Below are 18,488 nucleotides of genomic sequence, written 5' to 3' on the forward strand. Positions count from 1 at the left end.
AAATTTTTCACAATTTCCTATTCTCTATTCATATTTCCTATTCCCTTTCACACTTTGTGCTTCCTCTCGCTCCTCTCGTTTTCCCCCTGTTTTATTTTTAGCGTTTTATGTGCTTTCTTCTGCCATTATCCCGGTTACACTTTTTTTTTTGTCTAAAAACTTTATACCCAGCGAAACTGTTACGCGTTCCGTCTGCCGCGTAACCCATACGATAATGAACCAGGTGGTATTAGAGAAAGCTCCCTGAGATCTCTATCGGCACCGATCCCATACAGGCTAGGATGACAAGTGTTCGCTCATGCGTGCGTAGTAGGATTATCCTGTTCGCGACGCCACCGTGTGATGACAAACAGGATTATCCATCCGCGGGGGCAGGGGCACGTGCAAAATAGCAGGTTCTGCTCCACGATACAATGGTTTTTCCGTGTTTTTCCCGATGACCACTTTACGCTTATCAATAATGTTAGCTACTAAACGTGGCTAATCACGTTGGACGCGACGTTACGAGATAATGAGGCAGGAAAGCACGTGTTAGCAAGACACGAAGAGGCTGTTGAGGACACTGAACATATCTTATTAAGATCTTATTATCCTGTCAACGGTATCAGCAGCACAGACAATCTCAACAAGCTTCCTTAGCTCGGCTGGATGGCAGACCATTTCATGTTGTTAAAGGAGCAGTCTAGAGGCCCACAACTTTTTTTCTGTTTTGGTCAGTATGAAATGTTAGGCGGCCGAAAACAGTTTTCCCACAATTAGTGCAGCCGTAGCTAAATTGGGACGCCTGCAATAGCTCCCCGAACCTCCCGCGCGCGAAACACCCTCCTTCGCCTTCACGATAGGCACGTGATGAGCGCCACCACGCACGTCACTATGTGACGCAAGTGGTGAGGACGCTCCTCATTGGACTTGGGATCACATGATCGAGGTGAGCAACATCGCCCAGGCCGGAGCGTCTGCTACCGCTTGGGAGACGCCATGCGTTCTCCGGCTTCGTGATGTCCGAAACGGAGGGTTTGAAGGCTGTCAACGACACAACCACGATTTTTTGGGACCGCAGGCACCACGGGAAGAACGAGTGGTGCAGCCCGAAATTAACTGCGTTGGTACAGCAAAAACCCCGTGCTTCTCGACAGTGTGCAGCCTGTCCGACAGTTTTCACCGCGCAGTTGGCTCAGTGGCTAACAGGTGGCGCCACAATACCGCTTCCACAATACCGCTTCGCAACGCAATTGGCGCCGAGATCTTGCGGTGGCGCCGCCGCGCGGACACGGAGGAGTGACGTCACGGATAGGACTCTGAGCAGACGACAATGCGAAACGCGGATCGCCACTATGCACCACGTACAGAGGTACAGAATTTGCTTAGCTAATATTGCTAATATCGAATCCATTCTGTTTGTATGTTGCAGACTGAAGTTGCAGTGGTAGACTGACATTATTATTGCTTTGTACTGCTCAGATTATGTGCGATGGTAGGCGGGAACAACGACGAATGGCAAGGATACACGGGTATGGCACCATGTGACTGAACGAATTAACGGAAAGTACTGAAGCAGCCGTCTGCTTTGTTTGACTGTGTCGTTTTTATTTGCTACAGTGTCGCTTCCTTTCTCGAGCATCTACGCGTACGTTAACAAGCAGTTTGAGACGTCGCGATGTTTGCTTGAAGGGGAGGCAGTTTTCGAGGCTGGACATGTGGTAGAATGCAGCGTTGTACATGGGAACAGCGTCTGCACGAGCTTCATAGCGCTGGTCCTTCAAACATCAGCACTGAGCAAGGACCCTCACCAGATTACCGTGGCCATCAAGGAACGAATTGTGGACCGCGCATCATGCACATGTAAAGCAGGGTAGGGAGTGGAAAGCCTAAGTGTTACAAAGGAAGCAGATGTGGATTTGACTTTTGTATCGTGCGTGTATCGTGCTCTCAGTTGTGCGTTGTGGTGTATGGTAAGATAAGAGTAGGATAACTCATCACTTTATGATTCTACACCTTTATTTGCTGCCGATATGAAACAGACTATTGCGGGAACTTTATGATGTAAAAGCGCTGAAAAAGGACGTCCACAAACGCACGCCACACCGAGTACCACTTTGAACAACTTTACTGAAGTGCTTTCCAAGCTGACACTAGTGTTACCCGCCTGTCCAATCAGGACAGGCTTCTATGTGACTGTACAGTAAAGTTATTGAACGTGGCAGTCGGTGTTGTGTGTGTTTGCGTCCGTCCCTTTTTAGTGCTTTTACGTCATGAAGTTGATTTTTCCAGGAACTACAGATGCAAACACATAGTTGCTGTGCTGCTGCACATCAACACAACAAAGGAGTTTGCAGTGCTGTCACAAACCGAGATGCCCCAGAAATGGGGAAAAGCACAGAAGCAATTTGTCCAAGAGAGGTATGCGCCGCGTAAAGTTGTAGATCTTCCATGTGCAAAAAGGGTAAGTCGCAGGTTGCTGTTTTGGTGCACTCTTTTCTTTTTTTTTCTTTGTAACTCAGCGGTTCATATCAGGCAAAAACGAGGGAAATGCCAGTGCTGGAAGATGATGTCCTCGACCTCCTATTAAAGGGGCTCCCGTACGAATCAGCAGCCCTCCTTCACAGACAAGAAGGGCCTCTGCCTTGCCTCTCCTCAGATAGCTATGCTGAAGGTAAATATCTTTCTCACATATTGTACCTCACCCTATGCACTTTTCAGCAGGATGCATCCAGACACATCATGCCCCACTGCCCCGTACCATAAAAGAAGTGGTGAGACATCTGTACGAGGCACAACAAAAGGATGGCACCACTGCAGTTGACATAGGTGCGATATACAGTCAGCTGAAGGACTTGTACACAGACGACGATCTGTCTGCAATCGAAGAGCTAACCAGGCAGCAGAGTGCTTGCAAGTTGTGGAAGAACTACAGGATTGGATTGATCACTGCGTCAATTTCCTACTCAGTGTACACGAGAGTAAGAACACTTCAAACTAAATGTGGACCCCATGATGTGCGATCACTTTTGAAGACCATCATGCGAACACAGACAGTGCAAACGCCAGCAATGAAAAGAGGACTGCAGTTGGAGTGTACTGCAAAGAAGCAATACTTAAACCAGCAGAGCAACCACGGAGACCTGGAGATCAAAGAATGTGGTCTCTTTATTTTGAAAGACTACCCTTTCATTGCGGCCACACCAGATGGACTTGTAAAGTGCAAGTGCTGTGCTCCACGCACACTAGAAATCAAATGTCCGTCGAGCGTTGCTGCATTTAGGAAAGTGCACATGTTGCAGAGAGAAGACAATGCACTGAAGCGTACTAGTCACTATTATGCCCAAGTACAGCTGCAGATGGGAATCACAAACACGAAGTCAGCTGACGTGTTTGTATATGAGAGCCCAGAAGTGCACCTGTTATTTAACGTGCAGTTTGACATCGAGTTTTTTAATGATGCTATTCAAAGGTTTCAGTACTTCTTTAGAGGTTATGTTCTTCCTTGTCTGTTTACGCCACAAAGTTGTGATTTCATGTAGAACATGTGTAGTAAATGTAAATAAATCACTCATCAACCGTCAGTTCAACACAGATATGTCATGTTCCATTTACTTCACTGAAACAACAACTTGTCACTTGCAAAAAGCGGCTTAGAAATATTTACAAGACCAGCAATTATGGTAACTATGTCATCTAACCAAGGTAGTAGTTCTAAGGGGTACCTCTGCTGGAGAATTTTGTACCGCTTTATACGCTGGATCGCTCTCTCAACATGAACGCGCGCACTTGCAATTGAAGCATTATTTTCAGCGTCGCGTCTGCTTAGCTGCTGCTGCTTCCTCAAAAAGGGCGGCCTCACGAGCTCTATGCCATGCTGTTCACACAGGTCATCAATTAAGAATCCTTTATCCACCATCACCTTGTCGATATGCGGGAGGCACTTCTCGAGGATCTTGCTCTCACGCGTTATGTACGTGTCTGAGGCTTTACCTCCATAGGCCTGGCTGACGTAGCTAATTAGGCCACCCGGTGTCTCACTCACTAGGATTTTTGCAGTGTGTTTTTTCTTGTAATGACTGTACGTCAGGATGCGAGATTTTAGATCTTTTGGTTGTTCAATCTCTATTTCGGTACAGTCCAGAACCAAACGCGTCTGACGGTACTTATCAAAATATTTTGTCAAGCACTGCAGAACTGCTTCCTTCCTAGGCCAGAATACTGCATGTTGCAACACTGTTCTCAGGACTGGAACTATTTCCTTAAAAATGTTGGATGCCGTCGTTCTGTGGATGCCAAATAACACACCAAGCAGTGCAAATGAGACGTTATGGTACAGCTTAAAGAACGTAAGCAACACAGCATCTTCGTTGCTGAGGGAAAAGTCCCTGCTAGACTGCTTGATTCGAACAGTTGTGACGAGGTCGCAGATGTTGTAAAATACTTGGAAGTGTGCTATTCCAGTGATGGCTAACAGGGCTTGTTCATCCTTCACTGTAGATATGCTTATCAGTTGCTTCTTCAATTCACCAATAGTGTTAGCCTGTACTGCTACATCTTGCTTAAGGCTCTGAAGTTCCTCCTGTAAATCTGTAAGCACAAGAAGCAGAAAAAATTTGTAACAAGCTGCCAGAGGGATCATAGCGCCCATTCCCCCCCCCCCCCACACACACGAATTTGAAAAATCAGAAAACCAGAAACGAAGAACCCTACTCACTTTGCTGTGATGGAACCTGCTCAATGGACTCGAAACGTGCTGCAGCTTCGACGTGCTGGGGCACTGAAAGAGAACAAACAATGAACTGTACAATGCTGTGCCAGCCCTAAGGGTATTATAAATGAATAAATAAGCGGTGCATGAGACAAGTGTTGTAAGCAGCACTACAAGGAACATGATGAGAATATGCATTATTTGATTAGTGTCCCCCAAATTTGATAAGACTGCACATTAAAAGCATTTAAGCCTGTGGCTAAAATCACTAAAAGTGACTAACAAGACCACACATGCACATAACAGAGTGGTAGTAAAGGCTGTAGAAGTAGCGAGACGTAGTACAGGTAACTTACCGTAATTGGTCTCATCAGAATATGTTGCTTCGGGGTCTGCTACGCTCATACCTGAGGATATGCCTGCATTATCAGTGCAGCTGCTCTCGGTCGTCACTGCTACATTTGTGCATGGAGCCCTGCTCTTCCCTGCTGCATCCACGGCAGAAGTGGAGCTTTGGTCAGTGCCTTGGGTGGTAGAACACACTACAGTCGCGTCCATGTTGTGTCGGAAGTCCGGCAAGAATATCTCCCGAAGTGGCTGCGTCGTCTCTGCAAACAAACAGAAGTCCGCCCTATGTTGAAGCAGGCGTGTGCGCCAATACTGCGTCACGATGTATATGCCTTAGATGATGTGTAAGTACGAGGAACTCACCCATCCTTTGTCGTGTCACTCGAGGCTGCGACTGCGGCCGTTTGGCGTCGATGGGACGAACAGGAAGGTTCTTACTGGGGACGGCACCTCGTACCAGCCGACGTGACTTCCACCCTATGAATTAATATACGACCATACGACATTCTGGCCACTGTGACGGTGTCCAGGGCTCCATTCGAACACTCACCGAACATTTTGCTGCCGACGGGGTAGTCGAAGTCATCGTCTTTGAAATGCTTGCTGCAAACACGAAACGTCTTGGAAATCCCTTTTCCCATCCTTAACTTTACTAGCCACGCCTTCCGGAGCTTTTTGTCAGTTGGATAGTAGTGGAAACTCACATCTTTTTCCCCAGCATACGTATTACATTGCGGAACACAGCAGTAAACAACCATTCTGGGACGCCAACAGCACGGAGAGACGGAGAGACCCACCGCTCCGATCCTATCCGTGACGTCAGAGGCGCCGCGACAGCAGAGCCACAAGTGGCCGCTCACGTCGCCAATAGCTTTCTGCTGCTGTGAATTCTGAGATTGCACAGAAGCCACGGATATATAACTCTTGTGATCGTAATCTTATTTTCTCAGGCTGCGTATATGCTTCTTCTTTTAAAGAAAACGTGATATAAATCAGAAATAATAGAAGTCAACAAGAAGCAGCTAGCAATGTTCGTAGCAGACGGTTTTTCCTACGAACGAATGAGGGGCTCTCTACCACGAACGTCACACTAGAGTGGGTGTGGTCTGCAGTTGGAGCGCTCCGGCCTGTCACCGCGGCAGCGATTTTCCAAATTAATGGCACCGTGGTGATACAACTTTGGACAGAAATATTTTGTGGGAATGCTTTTCACATACTGCTTTACAAGATGACAGCAGTTTTGGGCCATGTTAGACACCACTTTAATGCTCCTTTAAGGTTCTGGGCCTTTTGACACCCGACCATCAGTTTCACGCCATGCAGGCGTTTGTGCGATTTTGCGCAGATTCCAAGTTGGTAGACACAGTGTGACTGACAGTGTGTGTGAGTGACAGACTGAGTGTCTTTGTCACTCATTGGTTTTATTGTAGATAGCCATATGTGTTTTCGTAAGTGATCTGGAGTAGCCGGCTCTCGTAATGCGTGCCAATTTCTCCATTTTTTTTTTGTTTTCTTATCAACTCATCTCAAGAAGCTGGATTCAAAACATCTGCGTTTATGCCTGTCTATATTTGTGGAAGGAATTAGCAACAGACTGTCTGGATTACTCTCTTGCAGCTTATACAGGTCCAGTTTACGGAACACCATAGCGACGAATTTCAAGATCCGAGCTACACCCTGCTGCGAGCGTGTCGCTCCGGTGAAGATATAGACCGTTTACAGCCAGTGTTGTACCCGTTACCGAAATATGGTATCGCGATACCGATACTCGTTACTTGAGTAAAAAGTATCGAAATACCGATAACCATACTTCTTTTTTAAAGTAACGAATACCGCTACCGTTACTAAAAAAAAGTAACGCGATACTTTGCCCGATACTTTTGTTTGAAACACGAAGATGATGCAACATAGAAATACTGTATCGCTTACGTAAACAATTTTGCAGTAAAAAGACAGCAGACTTTTATCAATAGCTCGTTCTGGAACTCGTCTTCTGCCATCCTTTCAGGCCGTGGTCTCTCCGGCAGTTGGCAGAGACCAGTATGACAATTACGTTAGTGTCAGGCCCACACACCCTGGAGTCCGATTACCAAGGAATCCTATCCGAAGTTAACAATACCACAGTATATGTGAGCGTGACTCAGTGCGACACGGCGGCTAAGCAGTGGAATCCAGAGCGTACTGTCAATGACTTGACCTCTGTTCGTTGACCTCAACTCTTTTGTTGTGGTTATTTTCTCCAGTTTCTAAGAAAAGCAGTGAACATGTGTTTGGTATAGTAATTCTATAATTCCGGTTACGGAGCACTTGGACATGTCCACAGGCTTCTTGTCGAGGGCTAGGCGAACCATTGACAATGAACAAGAGTGAGAAATGTCGTCGGTGAAGAAAGGGTGGGGCACTAAAAAGTATCGGTATCGGTAACGATACGGAGATCGCGTTACCATAAATTTGTAACGGAAATACTCTTCCGATACCAATTTTAAAAAGTATCGCGATACGCACTCCGATACCGAAAAAGTATCGATTACAGTAACGGCGTTACTTGTAACGGCGATATGTACAACACTGTTTACAGCAGAGTTATCAGGGCGCCGCCATCTTATTGTACGTGACCTTGCGCGCCATCGCTTGCCTTCTCGTTCGGCTGTCTGTTGGCACGACGCACGCAGCACCCGGAGACGATATCCCCAATTTTAATCTTCTTGCGATGAATTCGGGATGGAAAGATGACACGAGGCTTTGGCCGAAGCTTCAGCGATCAGATGAGTGCGCTTTTTTGTATAATTAGGTTGCATTTGCTTTATTTAGAGTGATATTTCTACCCTCGTGCGTCCCACATGATCGGCCCCAGAATGTTCGAGTTACTACACATTTTGGCGTTATTTTTTTGTTTTTTGCTTTATTCTCTTGTGGCGCATACGTTATGTTATGGACACGTTCATAATATAATATCGTAAGATCGTGATTTCTTGCTTTTAATCGCAATAGTTGTGGTACAGCATGATGCATGTAAGGGCTGTATGTTTTAGTTATGAAGTATCATGCTTTATTTTATTTATTTTTTGTTGATTTCAGATGTATACAACTACATGATCAATGAGCTAGAGGAAGACGGAAAGCCTGCCCTGAACTACAGAGGGTTTGCCGAACCTTTTTGACAGTGGCCATGTCGGCGTAGTGCTGTGCCAGTGCAACGATGGTGTGTGCATTTTAAAGGCCGACATCAGGTCGACACAAACAGTGAGCAGAACATATAGTACAGAGATTCGCTTCGGGCCCACTTTGGCAACAACATGCACCTGTAAAGCGGGTTTGAGCAGCAGGTGCAGTCATGTCTGTGCACTGCTCATCAAGGTTGTAGGGGTCAAAGGGCTCACGAGTGCTTCGTGCACTGACCGGGCCTGTACGTGGAACCGTTCAACAGCAAGGAACGTGACCCCTGCTACTATGGAGGACGTGTATTCTCACAAGCAGCAGCCAACGCCTACAGTAGTGTTTGGGGCTCACACAGAAATGCTTCGCCACTTTGAGGGCTGCCCTTTGAATATCAACAAACTTCAAGGAACCCTACTCCATTCCGTGCTCAAGCCACGCAGGGAGACTGCAAGGAATGAGAGCTATGCAGGTAAAGGAATTCTGTTGTTGCCTGACATTTGGCAAGTGTACATATCATTTTGTCGGCTTCTTGTTGCCATATTTTTGTTTTAACAATGTACTGTTGGGGGACACGGTTGTCTGTAATCGCCCACATTACATTTGTTGCACTTAAAAGCGTTGTGCCAATATTGTATTTGAAGGTGGACGATATGCTGCATGTGTTCATTACTCAAAAGAAAGTCTTGCAACACCTGGGGTTTGAAATGAGATATATCACGGGATGCTGATTTTAGACAACCGTGTCCCCAACAGTACATGACAATTACATCAGACCTATACATTGAGTCTGGTGAACCAGATTGGAATAATGATAAATATTGCTAAATATGTTTTGTGCATCTTTTTCTATCGTTTCCACAGCTGCTGAGCTACAGCATGGTCACCACGACAGCACACTACTGTGCCTGCCCTGCAGTGTGTGTGCCCTGCATGAACTTTTTCTTCACAAATGTGCTTATCTCACCCCAGCAAGCAGCAGCAGTGATGGAATATCGCCAAGGAAGCTCAGAATTGTATCAGGAACGCTTCTTAAGGATAACTGCAAGTGAGGCACGAACCATCCCAATCAAGGCACCTCCTGAGAGGTGGGTTTTGAAGCACGTGAATCCCACATTCCTTGGTAACAAGAACACAAGGTAACTTACGATATTTCTGGAGAATGGCATGTGTTTACTGAACGGCACAAGGTGTCCTGTTCAGTGGCCTACATTTAAGGTGTTGCTTCATCAATGTGACAACGAATTCTGATGTGGTCGTATTGTTCAATGTTACTTTTCCACGCAGGTATGGCAGAGAATCAGAGCCAAAAGCTCGTGCCTGGTACGAGCAGACCAAGGCTGCCAAGGTTTGGGAGTGCTTGGGAAGCTTGTTGTTCGGTCGGATGCCTCATGGCTGGGAGCTAGCCCGGATGGGATACTGCCACACTTAGACACTCTTCTAGAAATCAAGTGCCCTATACGCCCAAAACTGTACAGAAGTACGGGAGCCTACAAAGTCTCTTTAAGAGCAAAAAGTATGATGTTGTTGAAACGGAGAATGGACTTGTTTTGAGTAAGACAGGAAAAAATAGATATTACTTGCAAGTGCAGCTGCAGCTCTTCTGTTGTCAGAAGGAATAATGTGACTTTGTCATTTGGACACCGAGTGAGGCGCACATTGTTGAAGCGCTCTATGACAAATAATTTTTAGAGAGTTGTGTTCCAAAGCTGAAAATCATTTCTTTCACTTGTTTGCTGCCCGCAATAATCAAAAGTAAGCAGTAATGGCCCGTACCCAGTTGAAAGGAAAGGGAGAAAACATAATAAACAGGACAAAGTCTTGGATGCAACGTTGTCATTTATGTCTCTGAGTTTTCTGTTGCATCTAACCGCTCACTTGTAGGTGATAGACAGCGAGTATATTGTTCAGGAACATTAGCACAGTCATCCTTTGTCAAGAGAGGCTGAGGGGGCACAACCCAGCTATGGCTACAAGAACATCATTAGCCAGTGACTTTTTAACAAAAATGCTGGAGGGAAAATATTTCAATATTCTGAAACATTTAAGACGTCTGATTGAGCGCTCAACGTGAATGCACAGCCTAGCTAGGCGACGTGAGGCCACCACTTCTGGACCACCAATTTGAACGCGGCCCTTTGAAAAGCTTGGCAGCGTGAGTTTAACACCTACAGGAATTGTGTCATATCGTGAATCTCCGGTCTGCAAGAATTTCATCACCTGATACGACCATCAAACGATCACTGGCACGACCACCATATGGTTTTGAGATGAACATCACAAAACCATTTGGTGGACTTTTGCAGTGTTATGTGATTTATACTGACTGTAGGTTGTGCACCCTAAATCGTTTTACACCTTAAAGGGTGTAAATCAAAATGTTCATGGCGCACACCTTTTAAGGTGTATTTTAACACCCTCATGGCAATTGGGGTGTAAAGGGTGTAACGCCGAATAAAACTGCTGGGTTTGTGGAAATAAGCTGGCAACTGTGAATTCACAATTATCAGCATATTGCCTATAATCACATTGAGGTCCATATATGTATGCACATCAAGGTGATTAAATATGTGTGTAAACATGCACAGCCGACATACAGACAATCATGTATGGCGTGGCAGCTGTGCATGGCAATGAAGCATGGCAGCTGTATATAGCTTTTCGTGAAACTGTAGACCTTCTCATGAGCAGGCACCTCCCCCATATGCATGTTCATTACTTAGAACGCTGCATTTATTCGTTTCTTCAAGGCTTTGCAGTGTTGTACCCACAAATATCTAACCACTGTAAAATGCATTACGTTGTTCATTATCCGCGACTCATCATGATGTTTGGTCCTTTCCTATCTGTATAGTTGTACGCGTTTTGAAGGGAAACACCAGCATTTTAAAGATGTTGCTAGAAAAACTCGACATTTTAAGAACATAACCCTTTCATTAGCGAGAAGACATCAATTTTATCAAATGTATGTGAGGTCGCAGCCCTTCATCAGAAATGCCACATCTACTGATGGTTCTAAGGAGATTCAAGCAGAATCTATAGTCTGTGTGAAAAGTGCAGTTGATAATGATAACACATTTGCTGTTGGCTGTTGTTGCCAAAGAATCTTCAGAGTAGGACTTACCCGTGTTTATTGAGATTGCAGGCATACATGTTATTAACTCTGATACCATTTTTCTCATACAAACATTAACTACTGTTGAGTATGATGAGCACTATCATGTATTTGTTCTGTCTTGCAATGAGGAGCAAAGTGTTTTAAGAAATTTAGGCACTATCTCAACAGACCTTCTAAATCCGCATGCATTACCAGATGGTAGACTTGTTGTAAATCCAGGCCATACACTGTTGCATTGTAACTTCCTGTTCCCTGTTGTTGTATATATTTACTTTTGTTCATGTGAACGAAAACAAACATACTCCCTTTCTACACCCAGGCGACACACTACCACCATATTTCACCTGAGCGTGGACTACACTGACGTTACACCCTCAGGAACTTCCAAAACAGAGTTGTAGGGTGTGAAAGGGGTGTGATCTTTGTTAATACACCTATTTTACACCTTTAAAGGTGTGAAACGATTTAGAGTGTACTCCTTCGATTAAGATTAGTGGGTCTCCCTATAAAGAGTTCGAAACAGTCAATGATACATGTGACAGACTGGTAGTCGTCGAAAACGTCAGGCAATGTTCTTTTGATGGTGTCTCTGGCCAACCAAAACATCAGATATTTCCTTGTGAACTGGCAAGCTCCAACACAATGCAGCAAAAAATCCTGCTGACACCTGCTGTTGATACTTCAAAGCGAAAGCTGAGGTCGTGAAGAAGAAGTCCCAGGCGCAACCTCATCGGTGTCATGAGCACTTGATCTTCAAGTGCCATGGTAAATTGGGTCTTCACAGTGGTGGCAAGTGCCCTCACCAGCTCGTCAAACACCTCCTTTGACAGGCCAGTGAAAAACCGGAACTGGCTTGGTGGGAGGGTGGAGTACACGCTGAAATCTGTTTGGCTTGCGCTTTGCACAGACAGAGGAAGCTGCTTTGAACATGTGCTGTACGCGTGGTCTGAATTAAAATCTTGCTGCGTTTGAGCTGCCTTTTCTGACGTGTTGATGTACTTGCATTGGCACCCGCACGAAGGGCTGGTATCTGCTAGGGATTGAAGTCCTTCATTTGTCCTGCACAACCGATATCATGTAAGGATGTAAGAGACAGCATGGCGGACCAGTTATGTAAAAAGCTCATGTTTGAGACGATGTGCTACGAGATTCACTCATGTAAAACTTTTTCACAAATCACAAAATCACAAAAATATTTTTGGGCACCTCATCATACCTGACAACTTGCTGGTATGTTGCACTGACGTTGGGAACAATGTCTTGAGCCTCAGGTAGATTTTCATTTTCTTCGTGTGTGAGGCACTCATCTGTGCTACTTCCTGCTGCTGATGTTACAGGCATTGCAGGTGTGGTAACATGCCGTCTGAGCTCTCGTCTACCTTTGTGCTGTACAGCCTGATATTGCATGAAATACAAACATAAAAGGTTACAGCATAGATAACACATGGAAAAATATTTCACGTGAGAAGCGAGCGCTCTTGGTACCTACCGGCGTCTGAAGGTGCAGCGTTGGGTATGGGTAGTCTTTTGTTGGGCGACCATCAGCAAAATGGATTGAACACACCTGTAGGAAGAAAACTCCATGTGAAAGACCAAGTATTATCCTCTGTCGGCGACATGCTACGTCCAACAGGACCGCACGTATGTCATAGAAAAAGCTTGTAAATTACACGCGGTACTGTGAAAACAACCAAGAGCAGTTTTCTCGTGGAGCACTTGTTCTACGCACTGTCATGGCAATATATGACAAATGCAGCGCTGCCCATAATCTGTTTGCACATGGCAGACGCATTCAATCTAAATAAACGCTAGACACAGCGCACCATCGGCTGTTCGCAACCAACTGGGCGCCGCAATTGCTGCTATGCAACGGGCAGTAATAATAATAATAATAATTGGGGGTTCACGTCGCGAGACAACTGAGATCATGGCAACGGGCAGTATAACGCTTGCGCAAGTTACTACACGCTTGACAAATAGGCTATGTCAATTACTTACCCTCGCTGATTTTCCCGGATTGAAATCCTTCCTCTGAAGATTCGATACCCACCGTTGCCGGACCAGCTTGTTTTTCTCTCCCTGTGGAAATCCGGGCATTGAAAAAGGCTTCAAACACGGGCAGTCTTTGTGTAGCGACGGCTCATGAATTTGACAAACAGCTTCGTCCCACACGATCAGGTCTCTGTCACAGTTTCTACATCCAATCACGGAACAAGTGTTCCCTCTGCTTTTCCACATTTTGCACAGAACTGTAGCACAGCGGCAAAAAAGCTCGGATGCACTCACATAGCCAAAAGGCACACACGCACTCGCAAAAGGCAAGCAATGGCATGGCTAGTGCGGCGCCATCTATTTGCGCCTGAAGTAACTGGCTGCTGTAAACGGTCTATACTTAGGGGGGAAAGGTTACAGGCCGTCGGGTGACCTCATTTTTGCAAACACGCACTCAACGCGCGTGTTTGCTCCGTGGGTAAGGCTTGTGACCATTTCCCCCTCGTGTGGCGCGTCAATGTAACCTCCTTTCTTCGCGGCTTTGCGCTCAAACTACGAGCCATAAAAAAAGAGGCAGACCCAAGGGCTTATTTGGCTTATTTCCACAGATTTTGGGCGAATTTATTTCGTCAATTGCCATTGCAATACGAGTGGGATTATGTGCTATACTGAATAAAATGACCACGGGGAACCCATTTCCGCAAAGAAAACGTTAGGTTGCCTTGGGAAATTTCGGAATTAAATTCAAGAAATTAACGTTCCGTCAATTGAAATGAAATAAAAATTCTACCAATATGTGGCAAAAGTTATTGGCAGAAAAAATCCCTTGATCGCATGTCTCTCCAGGGCCTACATTTTTTACCATGAATTTCTATCGTGGTTGGTGGAGCACCTTGTATGTTCATTTACTCCACCCTATGGATAAGTTGATGACATAAAAAATTAATGCCGAGTTTTAAATTTTGTCCTCTGTTTGGGACAGCCGAAACGGTCAGCCACGAGGAATGCACATGGAAACACGGGGCAGTGACATAGCATCAGAGCGGCGAGGTCACATTTTCTTAGCCGAGGAGCAGAAGTGAACAAGTTGGAAGTCAATGCTCGCGAAAGTTACAGATGGGTCAAGAAAAGGCCCCTCTTACGTCGACCGCATCTGCAAAGCAGCGTCTGACGTCCGTCTAACAAGTCACGTGCAGAAAGTCAACACGTTACTTCAGAGCCCGGACGACGACTGTGCTCATACTGTGTCCCAGACGGGAAAAAAAATTATTGCTAAGAAAATGCCACGAGAAAAACCCAAACTATCTTCAGATTGCACCCGTCTTGAAGCAGCCCCACTTTACTTTATTGAGTAATATTTTGAGTTATCTGTCCTCGAAGATCATGAAAGGCCGAGAGTGGCCAAATATTTGATGAAATGTGCATGAACGCGTTCTAACAAATCAAGGTACTGAAGGAAACGAAAGTAAAAAAGGAACAAAAGGTGCAAACACACAGAAACAAAGGTCAAAATGCTGCACACATGAGCAGCTTGAAAGGTGCATACGCAGTTGCATTTCTAAAAAAGGCTGCTCTGGTATTTAAGAACGTTAGCAAAGGCTGCAACCCAACAGAGGGGATAAAAGGGCAGGCAATCCCGATAATGGCGATCCTGAAATTTAGGCGTTTATAGGCATTTTAGGCGAATGCCTAAGAATGAGCACACTAGTCGTGGCGCTTACTGGTTCTCAGTCGACTACTAGAGACATTTCTTCTCTAGCGAAGGCCCACGTGACGGGCGGAACAGTTTTCTTAGATGAGCTTTTGCCGGAGTGTAAGCGTCGTACATGATGGTTAATGGAATTTCCAGATTATATGTTACTTGGTCCGTAATGGCTGACATAGTAGGACGATATTTTCTGGCCTTGCGTGGCTGGGGTATCATCTCTCTCATTCCTGTGTGTTCCCTTGTGTGACGGTACCCAGCGCAGTGGTACCCAGTGCAGATGGTACCCAACGTGATGTATTGCCTTTGACATATAGTTCCTTCATAGTTTTCAAAATTTGTAGTGCTAGGTGATAATTTTCATAGCTATTGGATATTGTCTGTAATGCGAATTTTGAATTTGATACGATCACTACAGGCTCAGGTTGTCGGTTAATTCTTTTTATGGTCACCAATACTGTCAGCATTGCGGTCATTTCATATGGCAGTACTCAACCTGAAACTGTCTCGAACACAAGGGATTAGAAGACTTTAACAGAAAATGAGCTCGCACATCAACATCATGAAGATCATGGCTGGCATAAAGTGGAAACATGGAAAAAATGGTCCAGACTCTGCACCACGCATTGGCACGACAAACACTGGCCCACAACGTACTACATATACACAACGCCTCTCACAATCAGGAAATCATACTGGACAAAATCCTCGAGAAAAAAACTCAGAAGCTGCTCTATTGTAGTACCACTGTCAACTAGAATGCCTCTCTTGTTTGCAGAAGCGCGAGCGCCTCCTGGTGCTGCACGTAGAAACCATGGACTAGAAAGGCATCCGATACATCTTATGACGCAACACGCTGACCATGAAACCATCACTGTAGAAAGTCGGCACAGAAGCACCGCGGCAGAGACAGTAAAACAACCCCAAAAAAGTATCTCTAAGGAATGAGCGCACACTCTCAGAGAAGACTGACATCGTTTGCTACTTCAAGAACTTGCGGTAAACACAACAGGACCAAGTATCCAGAAAAAGTAAGACTCAAACCCTTCAATGCTAAGAATCTTGGCCTTGGCACATATTGAAGAAAATTTTACATAAACGACAATCATATATAATGACTGACGGGAAATTGTTGCAGACTCCCGTACGGAACTTCGTCGACCACAGCCCAATTACATGGCATGTTAAGTGTTCGGCGCTACATCGAGAAATGCTCACGGAAAGAACTATTGATCTGCAGTGATTCACAATCCTCCATTCAAGCAATATATCGAGGGAGCGGTAAAAATTATATCGGCAACAAGATCTTGAGGAATTTCAGCGACATCACATACGAGGGTTACAACCCTTCAGTGGATACCGTCACAGTACGACTACCCCGGGTAACGATTCAGCGGACACGATGACCAAAGAAGCAAAAAAAAAAAAAAGAAGAAGAAGAAAAAACGTAACGCCATACCCCACAGAAAAGGCGACGCAAAATACTGTCTCGAGAGGCAAATAGCACAACGATCCACGAAACAGGGGAAAACCTCCAGGGGAAAACCAGGGGAAGACATCTGCAAAGTGTGATGCATAGAATCCGCCTCGAATAACTTTACTCATGAAATACCCTGTATCAAATGAGGCTCGCGCAATCTCGGCTATGCGTATCATGCAAAACTCCGAGGACGCACTTCATGTAATTATTGTGAGCAGGGCGTACAAAGCACATATAAAAAGAGCTGTGACTGTAGTACAAGTCATCGACTCCCGCCCATTCAGATTGTGTAAACTACTGAGACCTTGGCCATAGCAACAAAGGAAATCGGAGAAAGTTCTCATCGCTCTTCCTCAAGAAAGCGGGCATCGCATGCCGGTATTAACATTTGGCCCCAAACGTGAGACCCGGAATCGGAAGCGACATGTGACACCCGTGACACAGTGTAGCACGTGCTTGCACCCTTGGTACATGCTACCACTCTCAAGAACCAGATAACCCCAAATAATACACAGTTAAGAAGAAGGTCGTATTGCATTGCGGATTGTATAATTCATCAAATTAAAAAATAAAGCTGTTGTTGTAGTTGCTGTAGGATGGGACAACTGAGCTGTATTACAAGACACGGTCCGCTGTGGTAGGCAATGCATGGTGTGTATTGTCATCAAGCAGGAGAGCTACCTATGGAGGTAGTTCCCTTTGGGCAGACGCTAACTTCACGTTACAATTCTACAAGCCAGATAAAAACACTCTCTTGGAGAGTTTGGTTTTGGTACTGGCCATACCAAGCGAACAATCCAAACACAAGAGGGTCGCTGCGAAGGGCAGTACAATCCTAGCGAGCTGGTCAGAACATGATTTGCCACTCACCCTGGACGTGGCGGAAAAGACGAGTACACGTCAGCCAACGGCAAGAGCACACGAGAAGACCGTACAGCGGGACTCTCAATGAACCACCTGGTGGCGCATCCGAGAGAGTACTGCACTAATGCACATGGTGAGTGATCGGGAGTGTGCAGTGCCTCGAAATAAACGCGTGACTGAAATGTAAGGCACTTGTCGAGGACCACCGGCACGGCTAAGCCGCCCTGGTCACGTTTATGCAAGCGGGATCTTGCGACCTGCTCCACCGAACGGTCCCAGAGAACGGAACGCGTGCCTAGTGATGGCAGTACGAATCAATAGTGGCGGCGTGGCAACTCCTAGGAACCACAAGCGACTGTAGTACGAGGCCACAAGCAGGTGAGCCCGAAAAGTGATGGGCAAATCAACGAACCTAAACTGCCAGAGGACAGCTCTACAACGGTCAAACACAGAGGGCTAATTTATCACAGTGCAATCGACAGTCACGCCAAGAATTTTGACCTCCGGCCTCACTGGAACACTGAAAGGAGCCTCGCAAGAAGGCCGTAGCTTCAAAATCAATGCTGCACATTTTGATCTGTTCATCCTTGGCCCTGAAACAGGTCCGTAATCTACAAACGCCTTCAGAACAGGCCCGAGGGAAAACCAGCGTGAAAGGATCACAGAGACGTCATCCGCGAACGCGAAAACAGGTGGAGGACATCCACTGGGCAGTGCCAAAGTAACAGAAAGCAAGTCCAGTCTCTCGAGCAGAGGGTTGATAGTGACAGTGTACAAGGCGGAGACAGAGGACATCCTTGACGTACATGACGAGTTACATCAAAAGGCAGCGACAGGCCGCCAGCAGCAGAGACTACAATCCTTGCGCCCCTATGGAGTGTTTCCACATAGCTGACCCGCGCAATGACGAACCCGTATGCCTTCATCCGATAGAACAGGTACGATCAAATGCCTTGGATTGATCAATGGATGGCAGCACAGCGGGGCAAGGCCATTGTTAATCCAGTGGATGGCATCGCGAAGTGCGATTCTGCGAAAGGTCTGAATTCCTGCTGGGAGCAGAACATGCTTGGCAAGGATGTAACACCTTCTCCAACAGAGGGGAAGATCGTCAGCAATCGCTCGTCAGCAAAGT

The 18,488-nt window shown here is 45.8% G+C and overlaps 2 protein-coding genes and 1 pseudogene across 2 annotated transcripts; 1 reads left to right on the forward strand and 2 right to left on the reverse strand.

Moving 5' to 3' along the window:
• The first annotated feature begins 1,471 nt into the window (after positions 1-1,471).
• LOC135387904 (uncharacterized) lies at positions 1,472-3,521 on the forward strand. Its single transcript, XM_064617116.1, has 5 exons — positions 1,472-1,511; positions 1,600-1,852; positions 2,272-2,400; positions 2,502-2,653; positions 2,701-3,521. The coding sequence occupies exons 1-5, from the start codon at positions 1,472-1,474 to the stop codon at positions 3,519-3,521; spliced, it is 1,395 nt and encodes a 464-aa protein (XP_064473186.1).
• Positions 3,522-3,595: 74 nt separating this feature from the next.
• On the reverse strand, positions 3,596-5,679 carry LOC135387913 (uncharacterized). Its single transcript, XM_064617128.1, has 5 exons — positions 5,589-5,679; positions 5,402-5,515; positions 5,047-5,298; positions 4,697-4,759; positions 3,596-4,569 (listed from the first exon to the last, which is right to left on the reverse strand). The coding sequence occupies exons 1-5, from the start codon at positions 5,677-5,679 to the stop codon at positions 3,596-3,598; spliced, it is 1,494 nt and encodes a 497-aa protein (XP_064473198.1).
• A 4,450-nt stretch (positions 5,680-10,129) lies between these two features.
• LOC135387923 (uncharacterized) lies at positions 10,130-12,320 on the reverse strand (annotated as a pseudogene).
• Between the last annotated feature and the right edge of the window lie 6,168 nt (positions 12,321-18,488).

This window comes from Ornithodoros turicata, chromosome 1 (assembly GCF_037126465.1).
Source record: "Ornithodoros turicata isolate Travis chromosome 1, ASM3712646v1, whole genome shotgun sequence".
Taxonomy (NCBI): Eukaryota; Metazoa; Arthropoda; class Arachnida; order Ixodida; family Argasidae; genus Ornithodoros; species Ornithodoros turicata.

Bases quoted from the DNA above. Each gene is read 5' to 3' on its own strand.
- LOC135387904 (XM_064617116.1), top strand. From the start codon at position 1,472: ATGGTAGGCGGGAACAACGACGAATGGCAAGGATACACGG. The intron at 1,853-2,271 runs GTAGGGAGTGGA...TGATTTTTCCAG, and splicing joins TCATGCACATGTAAAGCAGG to GAACTACAGATGCAAACACA. The intron at 2,401-2,501 runs GTATGCGCCGCG...TTTGTAACTCAG, and splicing joins AAGCAATTTGTCCAAGAGAG to CGGTTCATATCAGGCAAAAA.
- LOC135387913 (XM_064617128.1), bottom strand. From the start codon at position 5,679: ATGGGAAAAGGGATTTCCAAGACGTTTCGTGTTTGCAGCAAGCATTTC. The intron at 5,516-5,588 runs GTGAGTGTTCGA...ATTAATTCATAG, and splicing joins CGTCGGCAGCAAAATGTTCG to GGTGGAAGTCACGTCGGCTG. The intron at 4,570-4,696 runs GTGAGTAGGGTT...TTGTGCTTACAG, and splicing joins GCAGGTTCCATCACAGCAAA to ATTTACAGGAGGAACTTCAG.